Here is a 23918-nt window from a genome sequence, read left to right on the forward strand (position 1 = left end):
CTTATAGTATCTACACCATAACCGGCTCAGGTGGATACAAACTACGTCTGCAGAGTGTGTATGGGTGTGTCAGTCACTGGTTGGCTCTGACAGACCAACAGTTTCAAACCAAACAAGGTCACAAAGTATCAGATTCACCATCAAATGGGCTGGGATAAAAAAATTCAAGTTCTCAAACTGTTTCCTTGAATAATTTGGAGTCTTACCCAGAAATGTCTATGAATAGTTGACGGTGCACTTCAATTTAACTACACATTTACAAATCCAAATAATGACTATATAGTGAGATTATTACTTTTGCAGTTTGAGTTATTTTCCAGCAAGAGTATGACCAACTATCAATATTTGAACACATGATTGAATGCAATTCTTGTGTGCCGTTTACCAGTACAAACACAATACTTACATAACTTTTGTTTAAAGTTAACCTCTTTTATAAAAGATACCTTTTACTTTCAGAACAGTATTTGTTTTTGTGTGTTTGTGTGGTGCTTACACAAACACACAACGTATGAAAAGAAGATTGATGAGTTTCTAAATACTTTCTAAAACTTTATTACAATATTGTTTATGTCATATTTATGGTAAAAAATTAATAGTATGACAAAGCATCACCCAGCAATTCTCCAATTTATTCTCCTCATATTTAGCATTTTGAATACTCAGGGGTTTATGTGTGAATACAGTTGGTTAAAAAGATTATTTGGGAGGATTATTATGCTCTAAGATGCACTTTATACGTCAAAGTCCAAATATTTATGTATTTTTATTCTATGTAATAAAGAACATTCGTTATTGTTCAGGAAAATTCCAGTTTTATCCAATAATTACAGAATAATCAGAAAAACGGGGATCAATTTTCAAGTTTACTAAATAACTGTTCTTACATTCAACACATGACAAAGTTTTACTTCAACTGTTTGTTGAATACAGGCAAAATTGAGATGGTTTAGTTACTTAAACCATCTCAATTTATATTATACAATAACAAGAACAACAATAATAATAAAATGATGATAAATAAAACAAAACAATGTAATCGTCTCTGCGTAATTAGGGTTAATGATCTTAATTAAAATCTTGTCTTATTTTAGAATCTCTAACTACAACAACAGCTCAGTGAGGATTCAACGCCGGACACACAGCAATACTGGACACAAAGGAATCTCTTTGTTCCATCACTGAACCTCAACCTAGAGGGTCCTTTTCCCGGGAAAAACGCCAAACGTCCGGCCAAATGAAACCCGCCCCATCTCTTTCAGACAAAGCCCTCAAAGAGGTGTGCCGCAATAATCGCAAAGTTACGCAACGTCATATATAAAGATCGATTCATGAGAGCTCAAAGGAAAAACAAGAAGAAAGGGTAGGGGTGGGTGAAGTGGGATGGAGATGTGCTTTAATCTTCCCGGGGCTAATCGCTCGCTTGGTGGCCAAAAGGACCCCAAGAGGCTCGGCTCCCGCATCACCTCCCTCCCTCTGCTGCTGTCCAATTAACTTGACACAAAAAGGAGCCAAAGCCTGGAGGAGAGCTGCTAATGAAATCCTAAAGTTTAACACAAAGGGAGAACAGAACCCAGGTTCCTCGCTGCTCGGATTCAATTCTGTTCAGTTGAAGCATCAATTAGCTGTGTTTCCTCAAGAACAGAGGCATTAATCCTCAGACTCCCCCAGCTGAATCTAAAATATTTATTGAATCCAATAATCAATCTTTTACATCTCTACTGCTTTGTCCTATGGCCTGCTGCATGAAATAATTGCAGAATTACAATGCCACTCCTGCAGCTGGTTGCTAGGGAACAGTCGGGGAAAGCTTTCCGTCCTGCTGGAGCCGCTTTCATGCAAGAGTTTTTATTTCAAACCCTGAAGGCCACAAACACTCCCCGCTCACTGGAGGGACACTGCAGCTTGCTTAGGAGTTTCTCTAGTTTTGTTCTCACAAAACTATGACTATTTTAGAGCACAGGACAAAAAAATACACACCCAACTCTGTAAACACACTGGTGAAAGTCTTTAAGAGAACACATAAAATCGCTTGGTAATACTCAGTGGCTCTTGCAGCAAATTGAATGTCCAGCACCTCTGCAGAAGACGATGCATGTCAATTATCATTTATACAAATACTTGTGGTTTCATAATCTTTTGACATTAAAATTAGAATTAAATATGGTTTTATTTTGGTGTAATAACTTCCTAAAAACCTTTTCTCTGGTGGTCCTATGGCAGTTAGCGTTAGCCAAGTTTTCCAAAGGGTAAAATTATCAGCTTTTTCTAGGATTTTCCTTAAATTAGCTCAACTCACCTGTCCATCAACTCTGACAGTTTCTCTGCAGCTGCTGAAGAAAACCATCCCCACCACATGATGCTGCCACCACCATGTTTCACCATGAGGATAAAGAGTTAAGGCTGAGGCATGTATGCCTAAACGTTCTGACCAGAGTATCTTCTTCTAAATGCTTGCTTTGTCTCCTTTGTCAGAAACTTTAAACTGGACTTCTCGTGGCTTCGTTTTGAACTTGAACACTTTCTATTTGGCTCATGTGGAATTGCAGGATAAGCGGCTTTATGCTTTTGTTCTTTTAAATTTCTGTGCAATAAAACTGATCCATTGATAAATCTATAAAAATATCACCCATGTTTCTGTCCCATATTTGTGTGACATTATGGGGAGTAACTGCACTTATTTTCTTCCACTCAAAGCACTACTAGAAACCCTCCTCAGTTTATAAATGTTGCACAGCTCACAAAACGACTGTAGCGTTCTTTTGTTTACCACGCAGTGCGCACTGTAACACTGATTTAAACCAAGCTGATTAGGGCTTGAATGGAAGTTTCCTGTTTACAGAGTCGCCCCATGATCCCACCCAAAGCCTTTCACTTCGCCTCGCCTGAAATAGGCCTCTGCTCCAGACGGATGGGGATTTCAGACTACGTCCTGAGGATGTTTCCCAAAACAATCATGGTGACTTAAGTCCTCACTTTTCCCTTTCCTTTTGTTTCACTGGAAGATCTACTTCCATATGGCTGGGCTTTATATTTATGAATGTTTGTCTGTGTGCAGGTTTATTACCACCATCGATGTTTTAGCTTAAGTTGCGTTGATAACTGATGTAAAGGCTAATCAGTTGAAACTTTCTCTGTGTTCATAGCTCACATATGCTCTCCGCAGCAGGAAATTCTTTGCTGCAGATGTATTGTAACAGCTGGAAATGCTACGAATGGCATCTTGGAGGAACAAGGACAGAGCACAAGACGATAAAAGAAAATCTGCTTGCACAGCATATCATGAACAACCAATATGTTTGTTTTTGGTGTTAAAATGAACTGATTATAGTGATTTGAGAATTCCATCTGGTCAAAAAGATGAAAACCTGTTCAGCAGGAAAACAAAGAAAAATACATACAAGTAGGTTTTAATGCATTTCATCTAACATCATCTTGAAAAAAATTATAATTTACTCATTTTTTATTAGATTTTTTTTTGCACAAAAAGTATTGTGGGGAATTTGTCTTTATTTATTTTAGTGTTACACAATCATGGAACAAATCAAAAGTCAGTTTAAGTCTAAATGTGTAAAGCTGCAAGAAGTTCAGTTTTACTAAATCTGATTTTCCCAAAGTAGCAAAAATATAATATGTGTGACATTGATTGCTTTAGCCAAGCAGAAGTCAGCTGTAATATAATCACTGTCTCAGGTCGGTACCATACCCTCAACCTGGGGTCGCATGCAGGAGTAGCATGCATCTTTTCCTGCAATATTACCCTGATACAGTCTTTATTAATCCCAACAACAACACAGTCACAGGCGAGTGGTGAAGTCAACTGCTCACATGAAAACACTCAACCACACATTTTCTGATCCTCTAAAACCAAAACAGACAAGAAATACAGAGAAGCTAAGCACATTTGATAAAACTTAAATAACTTCAATTTATTTTAATAATTATTTTCACTTGTCCTTCCACTTCCACTCCAGACCGATCTGCCCTGTAATATAGAAAAATCTCAGAGACAAATGATATCGCTTTGTCTGCACAGATGCTAAAATAACTCAAAGCATCAAAGTCTCAGTGACAGACATAAATAGAAAGAGCAAAAAAGAGTTTTTATAGCTGGCTGCCTCAAAAAGATGACAAAAAAGAGAATATTGTCAAGTTCTCTTAGACAACGCACTAAGCCTCAAGTAGTCTAAAGATCTACTGTGTTTGAATGCTGTGATTGTGGCTTGATAAGTGTGGCTTTACAAGAGAACCCCACTATGTGGATTTAGTCAATTTGCTATTTCCAAATTAGGGTATCAGAATAAAAATAATATACAAGTGTGGTAGATATTATCAGAAATGTTCTGGTGTCGTAGGGTTGAAACGACTAATCAGATTAATTGTGACAAATTAGTTTTTGAAATAATTGACAACTAGTTTAGTAAATTGATTAATAGTAAGCTGTAAAAGACTGGAAAAAAGGCAGATTGCAGAAAAAACACCACATTCAAATGCAAAATGTATGTTTATTTTAAACAGTTTTTACTTAATTACTGCTCTAAGATAAAAAATAATTTAAAAAAACATTTTCCTGTACATTTGTTCTGAAATGTGCTGTACAAACAAAATTTGATTGTTTGATTGATTGAATTAAATTAATTAATTTAAGTTTATTTGATAGGGACAGACACACATCAACACAAACAAACTGAACCGAACAGCAGTGTCTTGTTTGCATCCAAGTGCTTATAGCACTAGCTAATTCACAGCTCGTGTCCCTTGGTTACAGTGGTTAAATGAAAAAATCTGCAGAATGTGCCAATTTTATTTATTTATTGATTAAAACAGTGGTCCTCAAAGTCGGTCCTCGAGGGCCAGCATCCTGCATGTTTTAGTTCTCTCCCTGGTTTAACGCACCTGGATCAAATGATGGCTCATTAAAGGCCTAAGAAGAACATTGACCTGCTGAAAAGGTTGTTACTACCACCAGGGAGAGAACTAAGACATTCAGGATGCCAAGCATATTATTTTTAACTACTGTTATATCGAGAATCTAAAATGAAATCAGAATCACTTCTGCTTATTGGCCTCATTTTCTATTTTTTCCTCTGAGTTTTGACTCAGTCATGGTGAGTATTACAACCACTCATTCCCAGCAGAGCATCTGATTAGCATGTATGATGCAACTATGTCAAGGTTCCACCTCCCTCAGGGTTTTTTCTTTTTAAACCAGCAGACTTGTAGAAACAGGACTGTGTGGTTTTGATTTGAGCTGATAGTGTCCTGTTGAATCGCTCAGACCGTTTCCCTCTCAACTTTTCCATCCCACGTCTACTAATCAAATTACTCAAATGCCACTTTAAGAAGGCTGCCAGGCTTTAGCTCTACACAAGGTTAATGCAGTATTATGTAATTGTATTTCTGATTCTTTGTCTTTCCTGCATCAAGGTTGAATGATGCATAAGGAGATCAAAATATTCATTACAGCAAAGGTGATTTGTAGAAAAGCAGAGGGAAGCATGGGAAAACATTTGGCATCATAAAAGGTCAACCAAGGAGAAGCTCTGAGGCGCCAAGAAGATAATACCATCTAATACATGAACTGACATCATTTAGAGAAAAACTACAGCTGGAATGGTGCACATACCACACTGTCAGCAGACTCAAATGGATGTTTTCTGGGCTGCTAATGTTGCATCATTCCAGTAAATATCTCATGAGGTTCTGTTCCAGAATAGATCCTTACAGTGCAAAGTTTTCTGGATCAAGACTCCAAAAAAAAAAAAAATTCCCGACTTGCATTTTAGGGATCAACTTTCAGAAATGTTAGGAAGATAATTGGAGTTGCCGTTGGGATAATTACGGCTCTTCTTCCCCAAAGCAGGAAGTGGGAAGAAACTGTCAAGCATTCCAACATGAATCGGATTAGGTTCAGGTCCTGGAAGTGAATGAACGTTTCCCCTCCAGTGGGTAACTGGGGGAAAATGTTGTGAGGTGGGAAACGTGACCAGCCTTGGGTCAGACAAACCCTCCGGGGCCAATTACCAAGATAAGATTTCAACGGTACAGATACGGTACACCAGCTCGCTCTGCTACATGCAGGAAGTGGAACGACACTGATCACTGATTTATAAATGAGGAAAGCGAACATCTAGCACTCCAGATATTCCTGCAGGCCAAACTCAACAGCTGCTGGTGCAGAGCAGCCTCCTTCAGCAGACAGCTGCTGTTGCTCCTGCTGCTAGAAGAATGAATCGGCTCTCATGGAGCCTCATGACGAGTAAAAACCTGCCTACGAGCAGCGCTGCGCCTCATGAGGCTCAACAGGCCGCATTAATCACTGGAATCTTCACAGCTTCACAGAACCAAGTCACAAGTTATTGCAAAAACCTTTTCATCTTTTAATCTGTCATTACATGTCAGAAACTTCCTGTCCTTTCTCAACATGTGCTGCTGTTTACACTGGTTGGACGGCCATGCATCATATTTAAAAGATTCAAGAGAAAATGCAGCTTGGGAAGTTGAAATGTATGATTTTAGCTTCCTAAAACAGACAATCAGCGCCATTTACTTTACTTGCCACTGATTGTCTGTACCCCAAGAGTAGCAATAAGGAAGACTGTACATGTTGTGGGGCTGAAGTGGTTGCCACTTTGTATATTAATGCCTATCAAGACATATTTGGACTAGATATGTTTGAACTATTAAAATAGGTCTGTATAGAGAAGGACTCAAGTATTCATGCCAGGGTACACCGGCAACAACCGGAAGGTTTCGACAAAGTACTGATCAGCCATTCTGGTACTCCTGTGTAAAATTTGCAGGATTTATTTTCTGTTAAGCTCTAAAACTCTCTTTAAAAAATTATATTTTATTTAATATTTATTAATATTCCTTATCCATACATAAAAATTCAAGTTCAAAGCAAAACTCACTGAGTTTATATATTTTCCTCATCATTTTATAAATAAAAAGCACTATGATTTAATTCTTTAGGTGTCTGTGAAATTTTAAAACCCAGTTATTTGTTGCAAGTAAAATGTATTTCTCTTTAAAAGTTCAGCACAGAAGTGAAAATATGAACTCACACATTGTTATATGGAAGAATATTTGAAATATTTGCCTCCACGTCCAACTGTATTTGTCCCAAATAAATTAAAGAACGAATAAATAAATGTTCTTTGTGTCTCTATTTTTCTTGTTCACTGTTGGGTTGAGTTAATGTAAATCACTATGTTCCCTTTCCCATTAAAAACCATTGTCGGCTAACAGCCGCCAGCTTGCAATTCTGCTTTAACAGTTTTCAGTCTGAAGAAAACTTTCAGAAGATGTTTTGTTTTTAATGGTAATTTTTTGTGTGTCTGGTGTCTTCCATGTTTCCCACACAGACAGCTGTGAGCTGTGCAGCTGAGCAGAGACATGCATGCAGGAGCTGCACCAATCTGTCCGTCCTGGCCTCACTCCTCTTTCACTAAATTACTACTAAGCTGTGACAAACCTTTGCAAACCAATAAATGATATGCAAAATACAAAATACAATTCTGAAAAATGTGCACACAGAATCCAGTGCTTTTATACAAGCTGCATAAAATGTGGCTGCATGAAAGGCTGGTTAATCGTTTGTGGTGAAGATGCATCAATCAGTTGACCACAGACAGGAAGTGGACAATTTTCCCTCTTTTCATCTAGTGCATCAAAAATAACTTTCACCATTTAAAGTAAACATTTTTTTTCTCACTTATGCATCATTTTTCTCAATATCAGAATCAGCCTGACTGGTGTGCATCTCTCCTTTCTGGTTTACTTTTTACATAGTTAAAATATCTACCAAAAAAAACAAAAACGCTTCAGTAATTTGTTAGTTTTAAATTTTTCCTACTGAACAATTTGCTTGAGAATTCATTAAACACGGTTTCTCTAAAATCTTAAGAAAATATATTTTCCAATGTATATTCAGATTCTAGATAAGCGTTGTGTACTTAAACATCCTCACCATAAGTACTGTCCTGGATCCTGTCATGCCAAACCAAATACCATTAAGCACCATTTTTCCAAATAGTGTAAACAAGTATTAGCTACATGTAGAACCTGCGTAACTGGATTTAAGAGATCTGTAATCGGGCAAATTAATCAGGTCTCCATCTGATCCATGTCACGTCTGAGCAGTCCACCGTGAGGCAGGATTACACAGTGGATTACACAGCAGAGTGGGCCTGTACTGTCTAGGACCAAGGATAACAATAAATTCAATCAAGGAACAATAATACCACCACTACTGATCAAGAGGTGGCTCAAAAATAAAATTCAGAGTTCTACTTCAGATTCAGAGGCACAAAGGTGAACAATATGTTTTCTAAACAGGTTAGGATAGATCTATGGGTTATACAAAAAGAAGTTCATTACATTTTTTGTACAAAATCATTAGATAATGAGATTTTAGTTTGCTCAGTTCTCCATTCAGAATGAGCCGTTTTAGTGCCTCTGTAACTTAAAATTAAATAAGCTGCTGTTGGCCACGCCCCCAACTCAACATTTACACTCGCACAAGAAAATAGCTGTGAACAGATGCGTCGTTATGAAACCATACATCTTTGAAAAGCAGAAGTAGAGCCTCATGCACAACCAACAAAAATGCAACACGTGGTTTCTGGATAGTAAGTTAACAACTAAACTTGCCATTGTACACAGCACATACAACAGTAAAACCAGCTGACCAAACGTGCTGGAGCTCAGCTTGGGTTGCTAGGTAATGGGCTTTGCTAGGCTGTGGTTGCTTGGTAACAGGCTGGGCTTTGCTAGGGTTGCCAAGTTGTTGATTTGTAACGTTACATTTGGGAGGTTTTTGAAACCGCTCATTTTCCAGACACCGGATTTATTACCAAAAAAAAGGCTGGGTGGTTCTCTTCAGCACTGTGGCTGTTTATAGAAGCAGTAGAAACCCAAATAGAAGTACAAAAAACCTGAAAAATGTGAATTGGTCCCCTTTAAATACTAGAACAGCATAAAAAACTGGTGTTTAAGTGATCTTTTCTTGTGGTTGTTAATAAAAATCCAAGGCAAAAGATCAGGGGTTAGGTTATGTAAAGGCTGTGGTCACTCAGCGGACTGACGGCCGTATCCTCCTGCTGGGAAAGCTGGAAGAATTTACTCTCCAGATCTGTTTTGTTTAGTGCAAGAAAAAAAACCCAGAGGAATGTTATCATGGGAACCTAAAACGTACATTTCTAAGTAGAGTGTATGATTCTGCAGGTTACACTGTACATAGTGACCCTGAAGCCACGGCTGAAGCTTATCTGGCAGATAAAAAGCACGGGAACAATGTGACCACAGACGGATCATGGAGGAAACCAGTCGGGCTTCAGGCACCTGCACACAAGCTGCGAGCTGCAACAGAATGGTGCAACGGGCTGATCAAAGCAGCCGCTGCATGAGAGCAGAAAGAAAAAGCATTAAGAGCAGCCAACATGGGGGGAACTGGACTGTGTGTTGCATTAACTTTCTCTGACCCTCTATTGTTATATAAGAAACATGAAGTATTTGAAGGAAATCAGACTCTTCTGCAGCATAAACACTTCTCTCCACATGGACCTCCTGAGGAAGCATCCGCCTTAAACACTGTATGTCCGACTTAAAACGAGTCAAGAATTACTAACAGAACAGCGAGATGAATATACTGGAAACTTATAACTAAGGAACTAATTTTTACTGTAATAACAAAGTTATTGAGAGAACATTTTTATATTTTTTTATGCAAAAAGATTCACATGTTAAAACAATAATCCTACAGAGTCTCTCAAGTGTGAAGTCATCATGACTCAAGGAGAAATATCAACTTAATCTTCTCAGATATGTTTCAAGACTACAGTCAGGCAGAGCACACTTTTGGTAGCACTGCTAGAATTCAGGAGGAAAAAAATGTGGAGCATTGACTGCTCTCTCTGTCTTCATATGTAGGTTTTGGAAGTGAAGGCAAAATTTCTTGCTAATATTTCTACAGTAGCACCACAAAACCTAAAACAGAAAAAAAAAATCCCATTCATTTTGAATTGGTCTTGTAGAAAGAAAATAAATACCTTCGTTTGGGTTTTATACTTGGATTCCAAAATCTGAAAGATTTTGCTGTATTTTTATAGCATCATTTGTGTCAAGATAGACCATTGACTATGGGTTCTTTTTAAGAAAGTCATTTCATTTTTCTTTAAACATTTTAATAAAAAGTAGACTTGTGCATTATAATTTTGAGTTCTTGATTAGAAATCGGTTAAAACCCAATTGATAAGACAACGTATTCAAAAATAAAAATTAAAACATTTATGAAAATGGGATGTAAAATATCTGATCTGTGCAAAACAACTGGCTTGTTCAAGCCAGCTGAAAAATATTAAAATTAATACAGAGTATCAGATGTTATCATTGCAACAAAACCAACAGAACTTTAGCTGGTTTTTGTGCAGGACTTGTAATAAATGAGCTACAGGTCAAACTACAGCGGGTTCAGGTCCGTTTGCAGCATCTACAACTGATCTACGTTTTCCTTATTAGCTTCCCTCCAGCTCTGCACAAACATTCGTTTGAGTTTCAGCAAAGGAAATCATTTATGGATCGCAGATTCCTATTTTTAAGCAGACTTAAATGACGAATAATGTAATAATTATCAGACAGTATTAGTTTAATTCATTAGATGCTTCCTGAAGAGTCAATCCCCTGAGCAGCAACCAGTCCTACTGCAATTACAGAACAAATATTGTTTGAAATAAGCTCGTCTGAAGCTCTGCTCATTTTCTGTTTGGGCATCCCTGATGACTCATGTTTGTTTTTTCCCTTCCTGAAACTTTCCCCCATATTTAGGCTCAGAGGAATACGTCACTGAGACTCGGCGGTGTGTAACTACTTCAGTCTGCACACGCTCTCAACTTTCCACTCAGAAATAACATGTGACATCACTTCAGCTCTACAAACGCCAAGGCAAGTGGCAGCTAAATATACCGGTTGGATCAGACTTTTGGAGAATTAACAAGTCTTTAGTTGCCAGGAAGAAAAATTGACTCTTTTTTTTTTCCACCGGGCTTAAAGAGCCCTGCCCTAGAAACTCAGTCAGGAAGGTTTTCAAACAGATGTTCAGATGATTATGACACCTGAACAAAAATAGGAAGCAACTCACAAAACAAAAAAGAAACTTAAAATAAAAAAAATAAAAAAACAGAAACGCTGCTTTGTAGCGAAAGCGTTGGAGGCACTCTTCCTGTAAAAGGTTCACAAGACATCCTGGTGCTTTTCCTCTTCCTGACTGTACAGAGCAGGATGCTGAGGAACAACGCTGCCATCAATCATCTCAACCAGCGAAGCGCCTCCGTCATGTACAGGCCTATTTAATAAGAGTTCATTACCTCTTATTAAACATAACTACAGATTACATAATTATGGTATTTTTAAAGTTATGGGGGATTTTATTTTTTTTCGCAAACCCAACAAGTAAAGAAAACCCAAAAATAGAAACTATAGTTGCTCACTTTCATATCTTTAATATTATCAGCCAAATGCTTAGAATTTCATTAATAAATTGCAACTTAGCTGCATTAATGATGCCTTAGTTCAGTGTCAAAAGCTGCTATTTTCTTAGATGAAACTTTCCAACTTGTCTTCTTTTTTCCAGTTTGGTCGCAGCGAGCCGCCGCTGATCTCCTGCTCTTTCCCCAGAGTATGTGGAAACAATGTAAAGTAGGCGGCGTGTCCCTGCAGCTCTGTGGCCGTGAACCAGGGTCACTGCAGCGGGGGCCGGTTTGCTGTTTGTGCCCTTTGGCTTTGCCACCTGGCTGAAGAAGAGCAGAGATGCCGCTCTTGCATCCAGATACGTCCCCGTTGATAAATAAAGCCAAGCTGTGAACATCTACGGTCCTCCCCCTGCTGAGGGAAAAGCATGATGCTTTATCCCCTCCCCCTCTAAAATTGTGACTTTCTGTTGCATTGAAATAATAAACAATTATCTTTATAATAAAACCAGTGTTCAGTCTCTGTAAAACAATGCAACACAAAGAAAAACAGTATGTGTTGAACGGTCGGTCACATGTGGAAAATCTCATTGTCTCTGAAACAAAGACTGCTGGTTTTGACCTTAAAGACAAACAGACGGGTCGTCAGCTGCCAGTGCACATGAAGTGCAGTAATTTTAAAAGTTTAAAATCTCCATAAGAATGTGTTGTCTGAATGAGCAGACAGAAAATGAACAGGTTTTTCAGTCAGTTTGCCTTATTTCACACAGTGCAGTTTGATAATGAACTGCAGCAGCTGAAAATAGAACAAATGTTGAATTTTGGTCCCGAATGGGAGCCGAGTCAACCAGAGTATGAGGTATGAAAACACCCTTAGTTGAGTCTGTGCACAGACAAACCCCAACTAAACTCACTACCAGGTCGCTGCGGAGCTGATGAGGGAATTGATGCTCAAACCAATTTAGAATGTCAGCTCCCTAATTATCTTCTATTTGTTTAAGACGACCAGTAAAAATACACACGGTTTTACAGTCTTGCATGGAATGAGACCCTTGTGGCAAAAATGCTGAGTTAAAAGTGTCACTTTTATACCTTTTTATATTGAAGATCTCAAAGAGAACTCAGAATCTGCAGAAACTGCAGTGACCAGCTGAAGCATTCTAAAAACCGTACATCAGAAATTGACCACAGGTCTAGTCTTTTAAGAACTGCTGCACATCTTTCAGATTTTATTCAAATCTCTCACAGCCAAAAGTCTCAATTTCTCTGCAACACATCAGTAAGTATAGACACAAAGCAGCCATGAAACCTAAAACCATCACGTCCTGTTTGCGTAATTTGCATTACAACTGACAGAGTAACGCAGAACGTGCAGCAGAGCTTTGCAAAAAAATTATGTCACCCTCCTTTTTCTGTTCTTCCCTCTGTGCCTAAAATATCTGACATCCCACCTTATAATCACAAAAAAGAAAACGGATAAAGTGCGAGAACATAAACTGTCAAGTGGTCAGTTATTTAACCTGCCATGTGACACCAGCGTGAGGCTCGGGGTCAAGCCTCGCTGCGGTGAGTCTTCACAGATAAAGACAGATCCCTGCATCAGTTGGCTAATCCTGACAGAGAGGTCCTGCCAGCACCATTAGGATAAACCCGTTTGAGGCGCTGCAGCCACTCCACACATGAATAACACACAGGAATGAAAAACACTCAACACCAATATAGTGTCAGAATGGCGTGATCTGCAATAACACAAAGATACAGCTGGAAATAACTTGGCTTTCGGCAGAGGCTTTTATTCTGAGGGTGAAAAATTATGTGGATCATAAATGCAAAATGACAAGCATGCAGAGAGCTGCCTTCCTGCAGATTTATTTTCCTTTTTTTCTGTTTTCTTCAGAGGCTTCCGCAAATATTTTCTGCATTGTTGCACAACGTGGGTTGTTTAGAGCATAAGTCCTAAATCTCAACATAATGAACTTATACTGCAGAAACTCATTTAAATACTAATTTGGTAAAAACCAGAAACTGGACAGAAACGGACAAACTGAAAATCAGAAAACATATGAATTGACAAATGGATAACTCAACAGACAAATGTTTGGATGAATGCTGCTGTTTATAAAAAGGATAACTATACAAATATTTGTATAACCAGAAAGATATTTTAAATCAAATTTTATACTTTTCCAGACTCCATAGAAACCCTGGATTTAAGTGTTTCTCTCAGAATTTTCAAGCAAACATATGTTGACGATTTAACTCCTTCACAGGTTTGGCAGGTAAAGAACCTCTCAAACTGAACTGGCACAGCATGCAGAGATAAATCCTCAAAGCTTGGCTGCCAGAGAAAAGTTACATTCTTAAAATATATATATACAATGCAGCTGACTCCAGCATTTCTAACCAAATATCTCAGAGTTTCTTGTCTTTATTCAACAAGCCGACTGAATGCAAACCCTACTGATCGGCTGTAAATGGAAATATTCTCTGCAGTTGCTTCATCATTAAACGGCAGCAATTTCCTTTTCCCCCAATACGCTGGCATTTCTCATCCACTTAATTTACAGCTTGCAAAAAAGCTGTAAATACCACCGACCTGGGGCAGTTAACAAGCCAGCAATGACACTGTTATCGACAGAGACGCAAAGGGTTTGCCTCCATCGGTAACCCCCAGTTTAAGTGTTATTGTATTGATTGCCTCTTACGCAAAAGGTCTGTGCCAACCGGATGTCATTTTTTCAGCTAGAATAAATTTATGTTTGACCTATAAAACAGGTAAATCAGAAATTAATATTAATGCAAGCTTATGTACGGGTGCCCGGGTGGATCAAAGTCAATACCCGTAATATCTGCAAGTTCAGGAGCTTCAAGGAGAGGGAATCCAAACGTAGACACAGAGATGTGAGAAGAGGAGTAAAGAGCAATGAGTGTCAGAAAAACAAAACATTGCTTTATTCCAGATCTGAACTATATTAGAATATTTTGCAATAACAATAATATTGGCAAATCTTGCAATGACATTATCACTTGTGATTTATCCCCATTTCTTCCTTCCTTCCATCACTCTGTCATTTAGCACTTTACGTAATGTCATTAGTGTCCATTGTGACATCTGCTGCCGTGAGACTAAATTGTACTTCACAATGTAAAATGCAAGTTCATAACACCGGGAATGAAGAATGGGTATTTATCATATCACTTATCATTTATAGTGAAAAACGTATGATAAGAACTTTGATCAAATTAAATCAAATTAAAAAAAAACACAACATTATCTAAAATTTTATTTTTACCATTTTCTCCGCTTCTTTTGCGTCACAAGAACGTCAATAAAATCAGAAACTTTGAAAATATGATTGAATGCAGTTACTGTGTGCAGTACAAAGCACACTTCTTGAAGTAAGTGCCTATTTTAAATGGGAATGTTTCTCAAGAACAGAGTTATCGCACAATAAAGGCTGAGCCATCCAGACACAGTAACCTAAAAAAAGAAGCAATCAATAGTTTTTTCATTATACTTTTTATCATTAAGACAATAGTACCACAAAATTTTGTAATAAAAGACTGGATATATTCAATTATTATTGCACTCCAAACCGTCCTTTGCAATACACATATTGCACACACTGATATTGCAAAAATACTTTTTGCAATTTTCTGCAGCCTGATTGTAAAATACACCATAATCCCCAAGTGTAGCTTGCATATCTATATTTTTCGATGGAAATGTAAATAATGAATTACATGTTTCCATTTCTGTGCATCACAAAAAATACACAGTAGAGTACACAGCACGCAAAAACTTTTAGTCCAATTTTAAGAGCCTGGTGAAGTTTTGTATGTAAACAAAGAAAGGATGAGTGTCTTATGGTGTAAATCGAACAATCTCGCGTTGCTTGCTGTTTTCATATTGTGTTGTGATGCTTCGGTCCCTATTCCTGGTCCTCGTGGCTCACTGTCCTGCCGCATCTGATTTATATTAAATAAATCAGGTTTGTGCAGAATTTGGTGGCATGCTGGGAAGCTTTATGGAGGCAGAGGAACATCGAAAACATTAGAGGCCACCATACCGCATGGGGTGAACTTGAGGGTGCAAAGCCTTGCACACCGCAGCGACCTAAAACCACGATGCACACGCATGCATGCGGGTTGGATTCCCACGGTCGTTGCAGCTCCTGTTGTAAGTTAAGTTTACCCGATTATCTGAGCTGATAAGGGGCTTAAAGAGGGATGCAGCCGTACCTAACAGGAATCAACTGCCTGGCAACAGTTGCACACAGAAACATTGTTAAACTGTTGCAGATCCGAGCGCTGCAGTGTCGAGATGTTGCAACAGACTTCCAGAAATAAGCACGACAGATTTAATTTGCAGTACAATGTAGTAAATCCTTCCCCCCACTGACCTGTTGCGTCCGTTCAGACGGATTCATCATCACAGCCTGGCGAAAGCGGTTATCCACATAAGACGCCATTGTCTTGGAAGGCGGCGTGTAGCGCAGTTTCTTATTCTTGAAAATCACTTTATAGGAATCCAGAGGCGATGTATATGCACAGATGTAGGCCTCCGTTTTGTTGTACTTTATTCTTGTTGGCTGTGGTCCGGAGCTGGGAGTGCCCCAAGCCAGGCCACGACTGGAGCCAGACAGCCGAGCGGTCTCCTCGGGGTGTCTGTCCCTCTCTGCTGCCCAACCCGAAACCGGCTGCCAACAGCGGTCCCCGCTGCCACCGACTATTAAAACTTATTTAAATTAAAAAATGTTTCAAACAGTCTCTTTGAGTTATTTTCAAACTGCCAAACCTAAAGTCCCACCGTTGAAGCCAGCGTTACGTGAAGATATTCCTTGTCTCCTCAGCATTCTGCTGGCGACGGGAAGAAATTCCATAAAGGATCCGGTAAACAAAAGGAAAGCTAACGGCTACAAGCTAACCAGACAGCAACAACATGGCGTCCATCACGAAAAGGTCAAAACTCCTTGTGTTCACTGAGAAAACTCATTTTATTCGCGTTTACAGACAACTAAAAGTGAGAAATGGCACACCACCGTTCGCCGTGTTCTGTTGTATGCCACCACCATGGTGACTGACATACGACATCAAGTCCGAAGGCGTTAGGAATACTACTTCCTTGTGCGATTTTCAAAATAAAGTTCTGCAAAAATAAAAATAAAAATCGTATTTGTTTATAACTGTACTTAAGTTTTCAAAAAAAAAATAAAATATGCATTTAATGCTCTCATACAGATTACACGAGACAGAAGCAAGTTAAAACAATGAAATGGGGTAGGAACTTTTTTTTAATTTTTATTCTGCATAATATTTCCGTTTGTTCTTTGTTGTTTGCTAGGTTTTTTTAGGCTCTTTTTAGGGATACTGTACTTGTAAAATGTCGTATTGGCACAATGGTCATTTTGTAATTAACTTACCAAACGGAGATATAGAAATAGAACTAGATGTAAAAACTCACAAAAGAAAACTGTAATAATTTTCAGTTCGGTTTATTCCCTATTGATATTATTTAGACAGGGAGAAAATTCTGTTTCCTCCAAATCCATCGTCATCTCTATTTGACTTGACAAGGATTTAGTAACATGGAGGAGGCTTATTATGGGCGAGTCCATTCAACAAAGGACGGAGCGAGGGACCTTAATGTGGGAACGGTAGTGCTTTGGCGCCACCAAGTGACGTTGTCGAAAATTACAGGCGTAAATGTAAATAACTATGGCATACACAACTTCTCCAAACTCCACGAAAGACAACATATGTTTATTGTAACATATAAATTAAATGATTTAAATACTATTAAGTAAAATGCCAAAACACAAATGAATCATTAAAAGCTCACATTTAGGAATGTATATTTATTAAAAAGAAACCCCAGGTTAGATCATTTTTCCAGCCAATCAAAATTAGACATCTTCACACTTTAACATTCTTTTCGGAAGTTTAAAGGTCGTAAGTATGTTTACCTTTCAAAAACTACTTATTTTGAATGGTGTACAATAGTTAAGTATGTATGATACTATCTGACGTGCCTCTCTCTCCACATGCAAATCTATTTGTATGAATAACATTACAGATATTTAGAAAAGGGCATAGCTGAGTAGATAATGTAGGTTTCCTGGTTGTAGAGTGTAATTAGGCCGCAGGCAGTGGCACCATGACAACCGCTGGTTGTATTACAACCAGGCATAACCACGTGGACAGCACTGTTGGGTTCATGTTGTCAGTTGATCAGGGGGATTAGAAAGATCTTTCTAAGCTCCAATAAGTTAGAAATGATGCAGAACAGTAACAAAAACTCAGATGAGACACGGTATGGGCAGAGGATCCTTTTCACAGGTAGGAAAATTTAACTCACAATGTGCCTTAGTTGTGTTTCCTTCAGCTGGGACTCTAAAAAGCTAAAAAATTAAGTTAAAGCAATTCGGATGTAGCTGTCAGATGACATAGTCTAATAAATTAATAAATAACATGGATTTTAAGCACTCAAATGATTGAAAGGAAGTTTTAAAGGACAGTTTTCTGTGATAAAAGAACAAGATAGTATAAGAATTGGGAAATATCTGTTTGACCAATATCATAAAATTATTTTTGTTACTGCACTTTTGATATTTACTCTATGGATAACCAAAAAATATAAAGGACACTGCATCGCATGAAATGGAGAAATTGCTTCTACTATGACGAGTTCTTCTCCTTGTTTTAACAATTCAACCAGAGCTCAGACAACCACTGCTAACTTACAATGCTGTGAGAAAGTGTTTGCCACTTCCTTTGTTTTTGCTTTTTCTAGTCCAATATGTTTCCAATCATCAAAAACATGTTGATATCAGAAAAAGATAAACTGAGTAATACAAAATGCAGTCTTTAAAAAACATAATGCCAACCTCAACACAATAACAGGTTGGTCCACCCTGAGTGTTTTAAACCACTGTGAATGAATTATGGCCTTCTCTTCTACACAGAATTGTCTTAACTTAGCAATTTTGGAGGATTTTCAAGTATGAAAATTTCATTTTGTTTTTCTTTCTTAATGTTGAACTATAAACTCTGAGATTAAATGGGGCAAGTAAAGAATGTAGTGCTCCAGATGTTCTTCAACCTGGAGCTCTGGACTTCTGATAGCTTTGGCCAAAAATGGTATATTCAGTTTTATCAAATTAGTTTTCCTAATTTGATAAAACTGAATATATTTAGCAGGGCGATTTTTGTTTGTTTCATATGCAATCTCTGCATTGTGATTTCTACAACAGAATTCAGCAAGTGATGCAAAGATTATATTTTTGTTTCCTCAATTTATTTGTATAAGGTTTCAGAGTGTGTGCCTTTTTAGACAATTTATATGCATATAAAAGTCAAGAAAATATGTTTGTCACCTTTTGTAAAAGTTTTATATTTTTGAACAACCTAAAAACAAAAACATAGCTCTGCTCCTTTGATTTAGCAATTGTTTTTTATTACTGGTCCTTATTAAAAAATTTTAATTTACCTCAGACAAATTTTGATTAGCAGGACTGGGTGACAGCAGCGGTTGATGGTTCCTGTTCTGGGGTATTTTGTGACCTGGATGAGTTGTTGATGCATTCTTGGAGTGATTTTTTCATCATTTATTCATGATTTAACAAAGGGTGTAATTATACTTTCACGTAGAGTCATGCTTTTTTGCCTTTAATAATGAAATCATTTGAAGTCTTATAGCTAATCTGCCTGTTTGTCCCATTCAGCTTAATGCAACCACAGGCACCATGGATCACAAATCACAAGTAGGACGCAATTTCATTCCTCACAACTTCAAACTCTCTCCAGGTCCAGGTGGAATTGGAGACTACAGGCCAAGATCGAATTATTTCCCCCTCTACATTGGTGTGGGTGCCACTTCTCCCGAGGCCACCAGTGATCTAAGTTATTTATGCCGAGCTGCTCCTGACGCCCCCCCGCCTGCACCCAGGCAGAGCTTTGTGGGCGAGGTGGGCTGGGGATGGCAGCATAACCAGCTGTTGAATGGAGACAGGTTGCTCAGCAACATGCAAATTAAGGTATAAACATGACCTTGTGGAGCTGATTCTAATGAGAAGGTTGAGGCATAAACTTTGATGTGGAAAAAAAAACCCACTCAGCTTTATTGTGAGGAACAGACGGAGATAATGAAATATGAATTTATTTTCTCTATAACAAGGCAGGACTGGCACATGGATTATTTATCAAGTCTGGATCCTGATCCAAGATAATTAAAACTTCACTTTGTTTTATTTTCTGACAGAAAACTGACATTAGGCGAACACTGGAGGACAGAGTCACTCAGAAGTTTCAGATGAACCAGTAGGTCCCAATTTGTCCATTTAAAACACATAAACATGATATATGTACATGATGTTTGAACAGTGTTGAGTTCGCTGGATTGCATGTTACCTGCTTCCTCATCCATAATGCAACATTTCCACTTTAATGAGAACACACAGCGCCTCAAGCCGTGGACATGAAATCAGCCAGAACGAACTTGGACACCCAGCCGCCAAACCGTCTGGAGGGTTTATTTACATTTTACATTTTTCATATTACAAAAAAATATTCATGAAATGCAATGGCATTTATGTCTTGTATGTTGTGAGGCATAACTTGAAGAGATTCTACTCCAGTAATGACGGAATAGTACAGGTATATCACAATAAATTAAAATAACATTGAAAAGTTCACTTTTTATTTCAGTAATTCAAGTTAAAAAAGAACTGTTAATAAATAATAAAGATTGAATGCACACATAGGGATGTGTTGGCTCATAGCAAATGAAACAAAATTTCCTTAAAATTTGAACAAAAAATATTAGTAATACTGCAATAGCTACAAACAACATAATAGTGGAGAAGAGAACTGACTTTACAGTTGTTCTGGAGACCGTCATTGACACACTCCCTAAGAAAGTCATTCTTAAAGATGCTAGCTTTTTGATTAGAATGTTGTAACTAAGCATGTTAATGGAAAATTGAGTGGAAGGAAGATATGTAAAGCACAAACAACACAGAAAACCTTGAGAAGATTATAAAGTACATCAGGTTAAATAGGTCCAAGCTTTAAGGAGATGCTGACTTCATGAGAAACCTTGGCACCTGCTCATGTTACCAGAAGTACTGTTATCTGCTTCTGTTGCCATGGTATCACTGGATTTGATTGGCCAACAAACCCACAAAGGATCTATGGACTATTGTGAAAAGGAAGATGAGATACACCTGATTCAACAGTGTAGATGACCTGAAGGCCTCTCTTGGATTAACATGGGCTCCCTGAACATTTGTGCAGAACCTGTAGTGAAATAATAGCATTCAAGCATCAAAACAGGAATTTTTATTCCTGTATTTAAAATCTTTTTTTTATGTACTATTCAAATTGTCTGAGAATATGGGTTTGGAGTAACTGAGAGTTGTTTATATCTCAATATCAATAAACATTTGAAATATTTTACTCTCAGTGTAGTGAATATGATTAATTTGAGTTTACATATATTCCAGTTTATTGCAGTTTACTGCAGAAAATTCACTGAATGGGATATTCAGTGAATTTTCTGCAGAGTTGACAGAAAATGAATAAAATGTGAAAATTAATGTGTAAAGATGCATGGTCTTTAATATACAAAATCTATGTTTTCAATATTTAGACATATTTCTAGTGGGCTCTTGTATTAACTGTATCTATGGAAGATTTTGAAAGTGACACATTTACTCCAATCAGAACCCCTGCTGGCAGCACAGCTGAAGGATGATGATGGACAGAGAGTTCTGTGTTTCTATAGTTGTTGTTTTTTTCATCCGACTGGTGTTGAAGAGTGTTAGATTTGTTCTGTTGGATATTTGATGGATTTCTCTTTTAAAATGTTGCCACCACTGGGTGAGTATTCCCATCTTTCATTTATTTATCTCTGATATTAAGCTCTGAAAAATTACTCTTTTTCTTGTTCCCAAATAGGGTTGCACAGTTTTGCAGCACATTAATCTTTGTGTGAAGCAGTAAAGCATATCACTAAAAACACAAAAGCAGGAAACTCAAATAGAGAAATACATTATATGTAAGACTGATGTAGCGAAACAATGGGATACATCACTGATCCCATTGTGATCAGTGATGTATCCCATCACTGATGGGATACACCAGTTAAGGGGGAACAGTTTTCCCCCTTAACTGTGGGAAAACAAAGATGACAGAGATAAAGGTTGATGAGATTCAAGTTATTTTTTATTTAATAATGAATAAACTTGTTTCTCCATTTTGAAATAATGTGAAGGATCAAAAGTAAAAGCGTTTTGTTGGTCTGAATTTTTCAGTATTTGTTCACATGGTTTTCACTTGAAAAAGTGACCAATTTCTTTTCAAAGAGATCCATAAATAGAATTTAAATATGATCTAAATTAAGGTTGAAGAACATTTGCCATGTTGTCATTTTAAGAAACAGAAATTCAGAAAATATGGAGATGACAGGCTTAATAAGTATCCATTTATTGGCTCCTAAGAATCATTGCAATGCTTACAACTTAATATTTGTACAAAGACTGATTGTGAATGTGCAGAAACCTCACATATGTAGCAGAATCAGAGGTCAATAAGAAATAACCTGGTGCGGATGTAGTACCTGTGATAGTAGCATAGTTAAGAAAGCAGTAGAGACAAAACTCTGCCTTGTACTAAGGCAAACATGCTTTATTGGGTCATGGTTGCCTTCAGATTGTCGTGAGCTTTTCTAACTGTGCTGCATGCTAAAGATGTTCAAAAAGCTGTCAAAAACTTGGAGACTAAGTCGGTTTAAATCAGGTGTGAAGGCAGTCATAGTATTTTTTATGGGTGAAAGAGCCAGAGGTCAGACTTATGTGGCCTTAAAAAGAAAAATGTTTGTACAAATCAAAATCTGCATGGGCTCAAGTTTGTATTGATTTGGTTTTGGAGATTTTGCCAAGCATAATAATAATAATAATGAAAAACTTGCCTATATTGAAAAGTTATTTAATGGGATAACACAAAAGAAAATGTAAATTCCTAGGATCATAATAAATGTCCATTAGAAATGACAAATATGTGACTTCGAGCAAACAAAAAGAATAAAAACTACTCTGCCCTGTTGATAAACATTAAAACTATTCATGCTATTCAACAAATGCATTGTATCTCTTGTTTCCTTTACCCTCCAATGGTTTCCTGTCTGTCTTTCTTTCAGAAGGAACATTAATGACTCAAAAAAAGTCAACAAGTTTTCCAAAAACAATTAGAGCAAACAGCAGATGGTATTCCACCGCCCACAGAGACCCAAGGACCTGAGTTTTGATGAGATCCATCAAATTTGAATAAACATCTCCTAATCAGTATAAAGAGTTGCCTCTATCCACACCCTCCAACTTGTATGTGAAAGTGACTTTATTAACAATCAGATGATGTAAAAAAAATTCTACACATCTGAAAACTCACGGCAAGTTTGTGGCTGTGTTCATGTAATATTATTACTATATCTATGAAATCTGAGCTTTATACATTACTGATCACATAAACTAGCCAAGAAAAGGTCTGAAAGTGTCAAAATTTGAACAATAGAAATAATTCCTCAAATTGGACTTTACCTACAGAAATGACTTTGACTTCCAGTTGGTGTTGTGTTTCAGAGCTCCTTTGTCACACTTGTTCAGTGACACACATTTTATATCATTTGATAAGCACCTGTTAATCCATCCCCAGGGCCCAGCAATCACATCCCCTTATGTCTGCTGTAGATAACAGAACAAGTTATTTGGCACCTGAAAAACCATACATTTCCACACCAGGAGCCAAGCGGATGACATCAGTGCTTCAGTGGACCTGGACATACTCTGCCACCACCTGAGGGCATCTTGTGACTAAATGTGTTGAGACGGTACAGCTTGAAATGTGTCTACTAATTTTCTTTAATTGGAGGGTGCATGGGAGTTCACCCAACAAGTTTACAAGGGTTTGTGGACATGGAAAAGGAGTTCAACCATGTCTTTTGGGAAGTTCTGAGGGACTAAATCGGGCTCGTCTTTGGTGAGAGCTTGACTTTGCCAAGGTTGCCCCTGTCACTGATTGTCTAGATAACCTTAATAGACCGAATTTCTAGGTACAGGCAAAGTCTTACGGGGATCCATTTCGGTGGCATTAGGATCTAGTTTCTCCGTTTTGCACATGATGTGTTTCTACTGGCTTCATCAGACTGTGATCTACATCTTTCACTGACTTTCCCAACCCAGTATGAAGTGGACTGGGAGTTTAGTTTTCACAGGGTCTTATTCACGAATGAGGAAATAATAGATCAGTGATGGGAACAATGCATCAGTGGTCTTTGAAGGTAGTTATCAAAGGTCTCATCTCAAGTATTTTCTCACTACAAAAAAAAAAACACACACACACAAAAAAACAACAGAAGAATAAAGTCCTGTTTGATTTAATAGACATAAATTGATG

The 23918-nt window shown here is 37.7% G+C and overlaps 1 protein-coding gene across 10 annotated transcripts in view; it reads right to left on the minus strand.

The window, feature by feature from the left end:
• Window positions 1–16557, minus strand: part of rapgef2b (Rap guanine nucleotide exchange factor 2b) — a 100145-nt gene extending 83588 nt beyond the window's left edge. For 8 of the 10 annotated variants that reach the window (XM_081611892.1, XM_081611886.1, XM_081611885.1 and 5 more), the window contains exon 1: window positions 15872–16557. In XM_081611892.1, coding sequence (XP_081468018.1) covers window positions 15872–15940 — 69 coding nt within the window. In that variant the 5' untranslated portion in view covers window positions 15941–16557. The remainder of the gene's footprint in view (window positions 1–15871) is intronic. The other 2 variants (XM_081611890.1, XM_081611888.1) reach the window with 1 other exon arrangement.
• Between the last annotated feature and the right edge of the window lie 7361 nt (window positions 16558–23918).

Source organism: Poecilia reticulata, chromosome 10 (assembly GCF_904066995.2).
Source record: "Poecilia reticulata chromosome 10, P_reticulata-male-v2, whole genome shotgun sequence".
Classification (NCBI taxonomy): domain Eukaryota; kingdom Metazoa; phylum Chordata; class Actinopteri; order Cyprinodontiformes; family Poeciliidae; genus Poecilia; species Poecilia reticulata.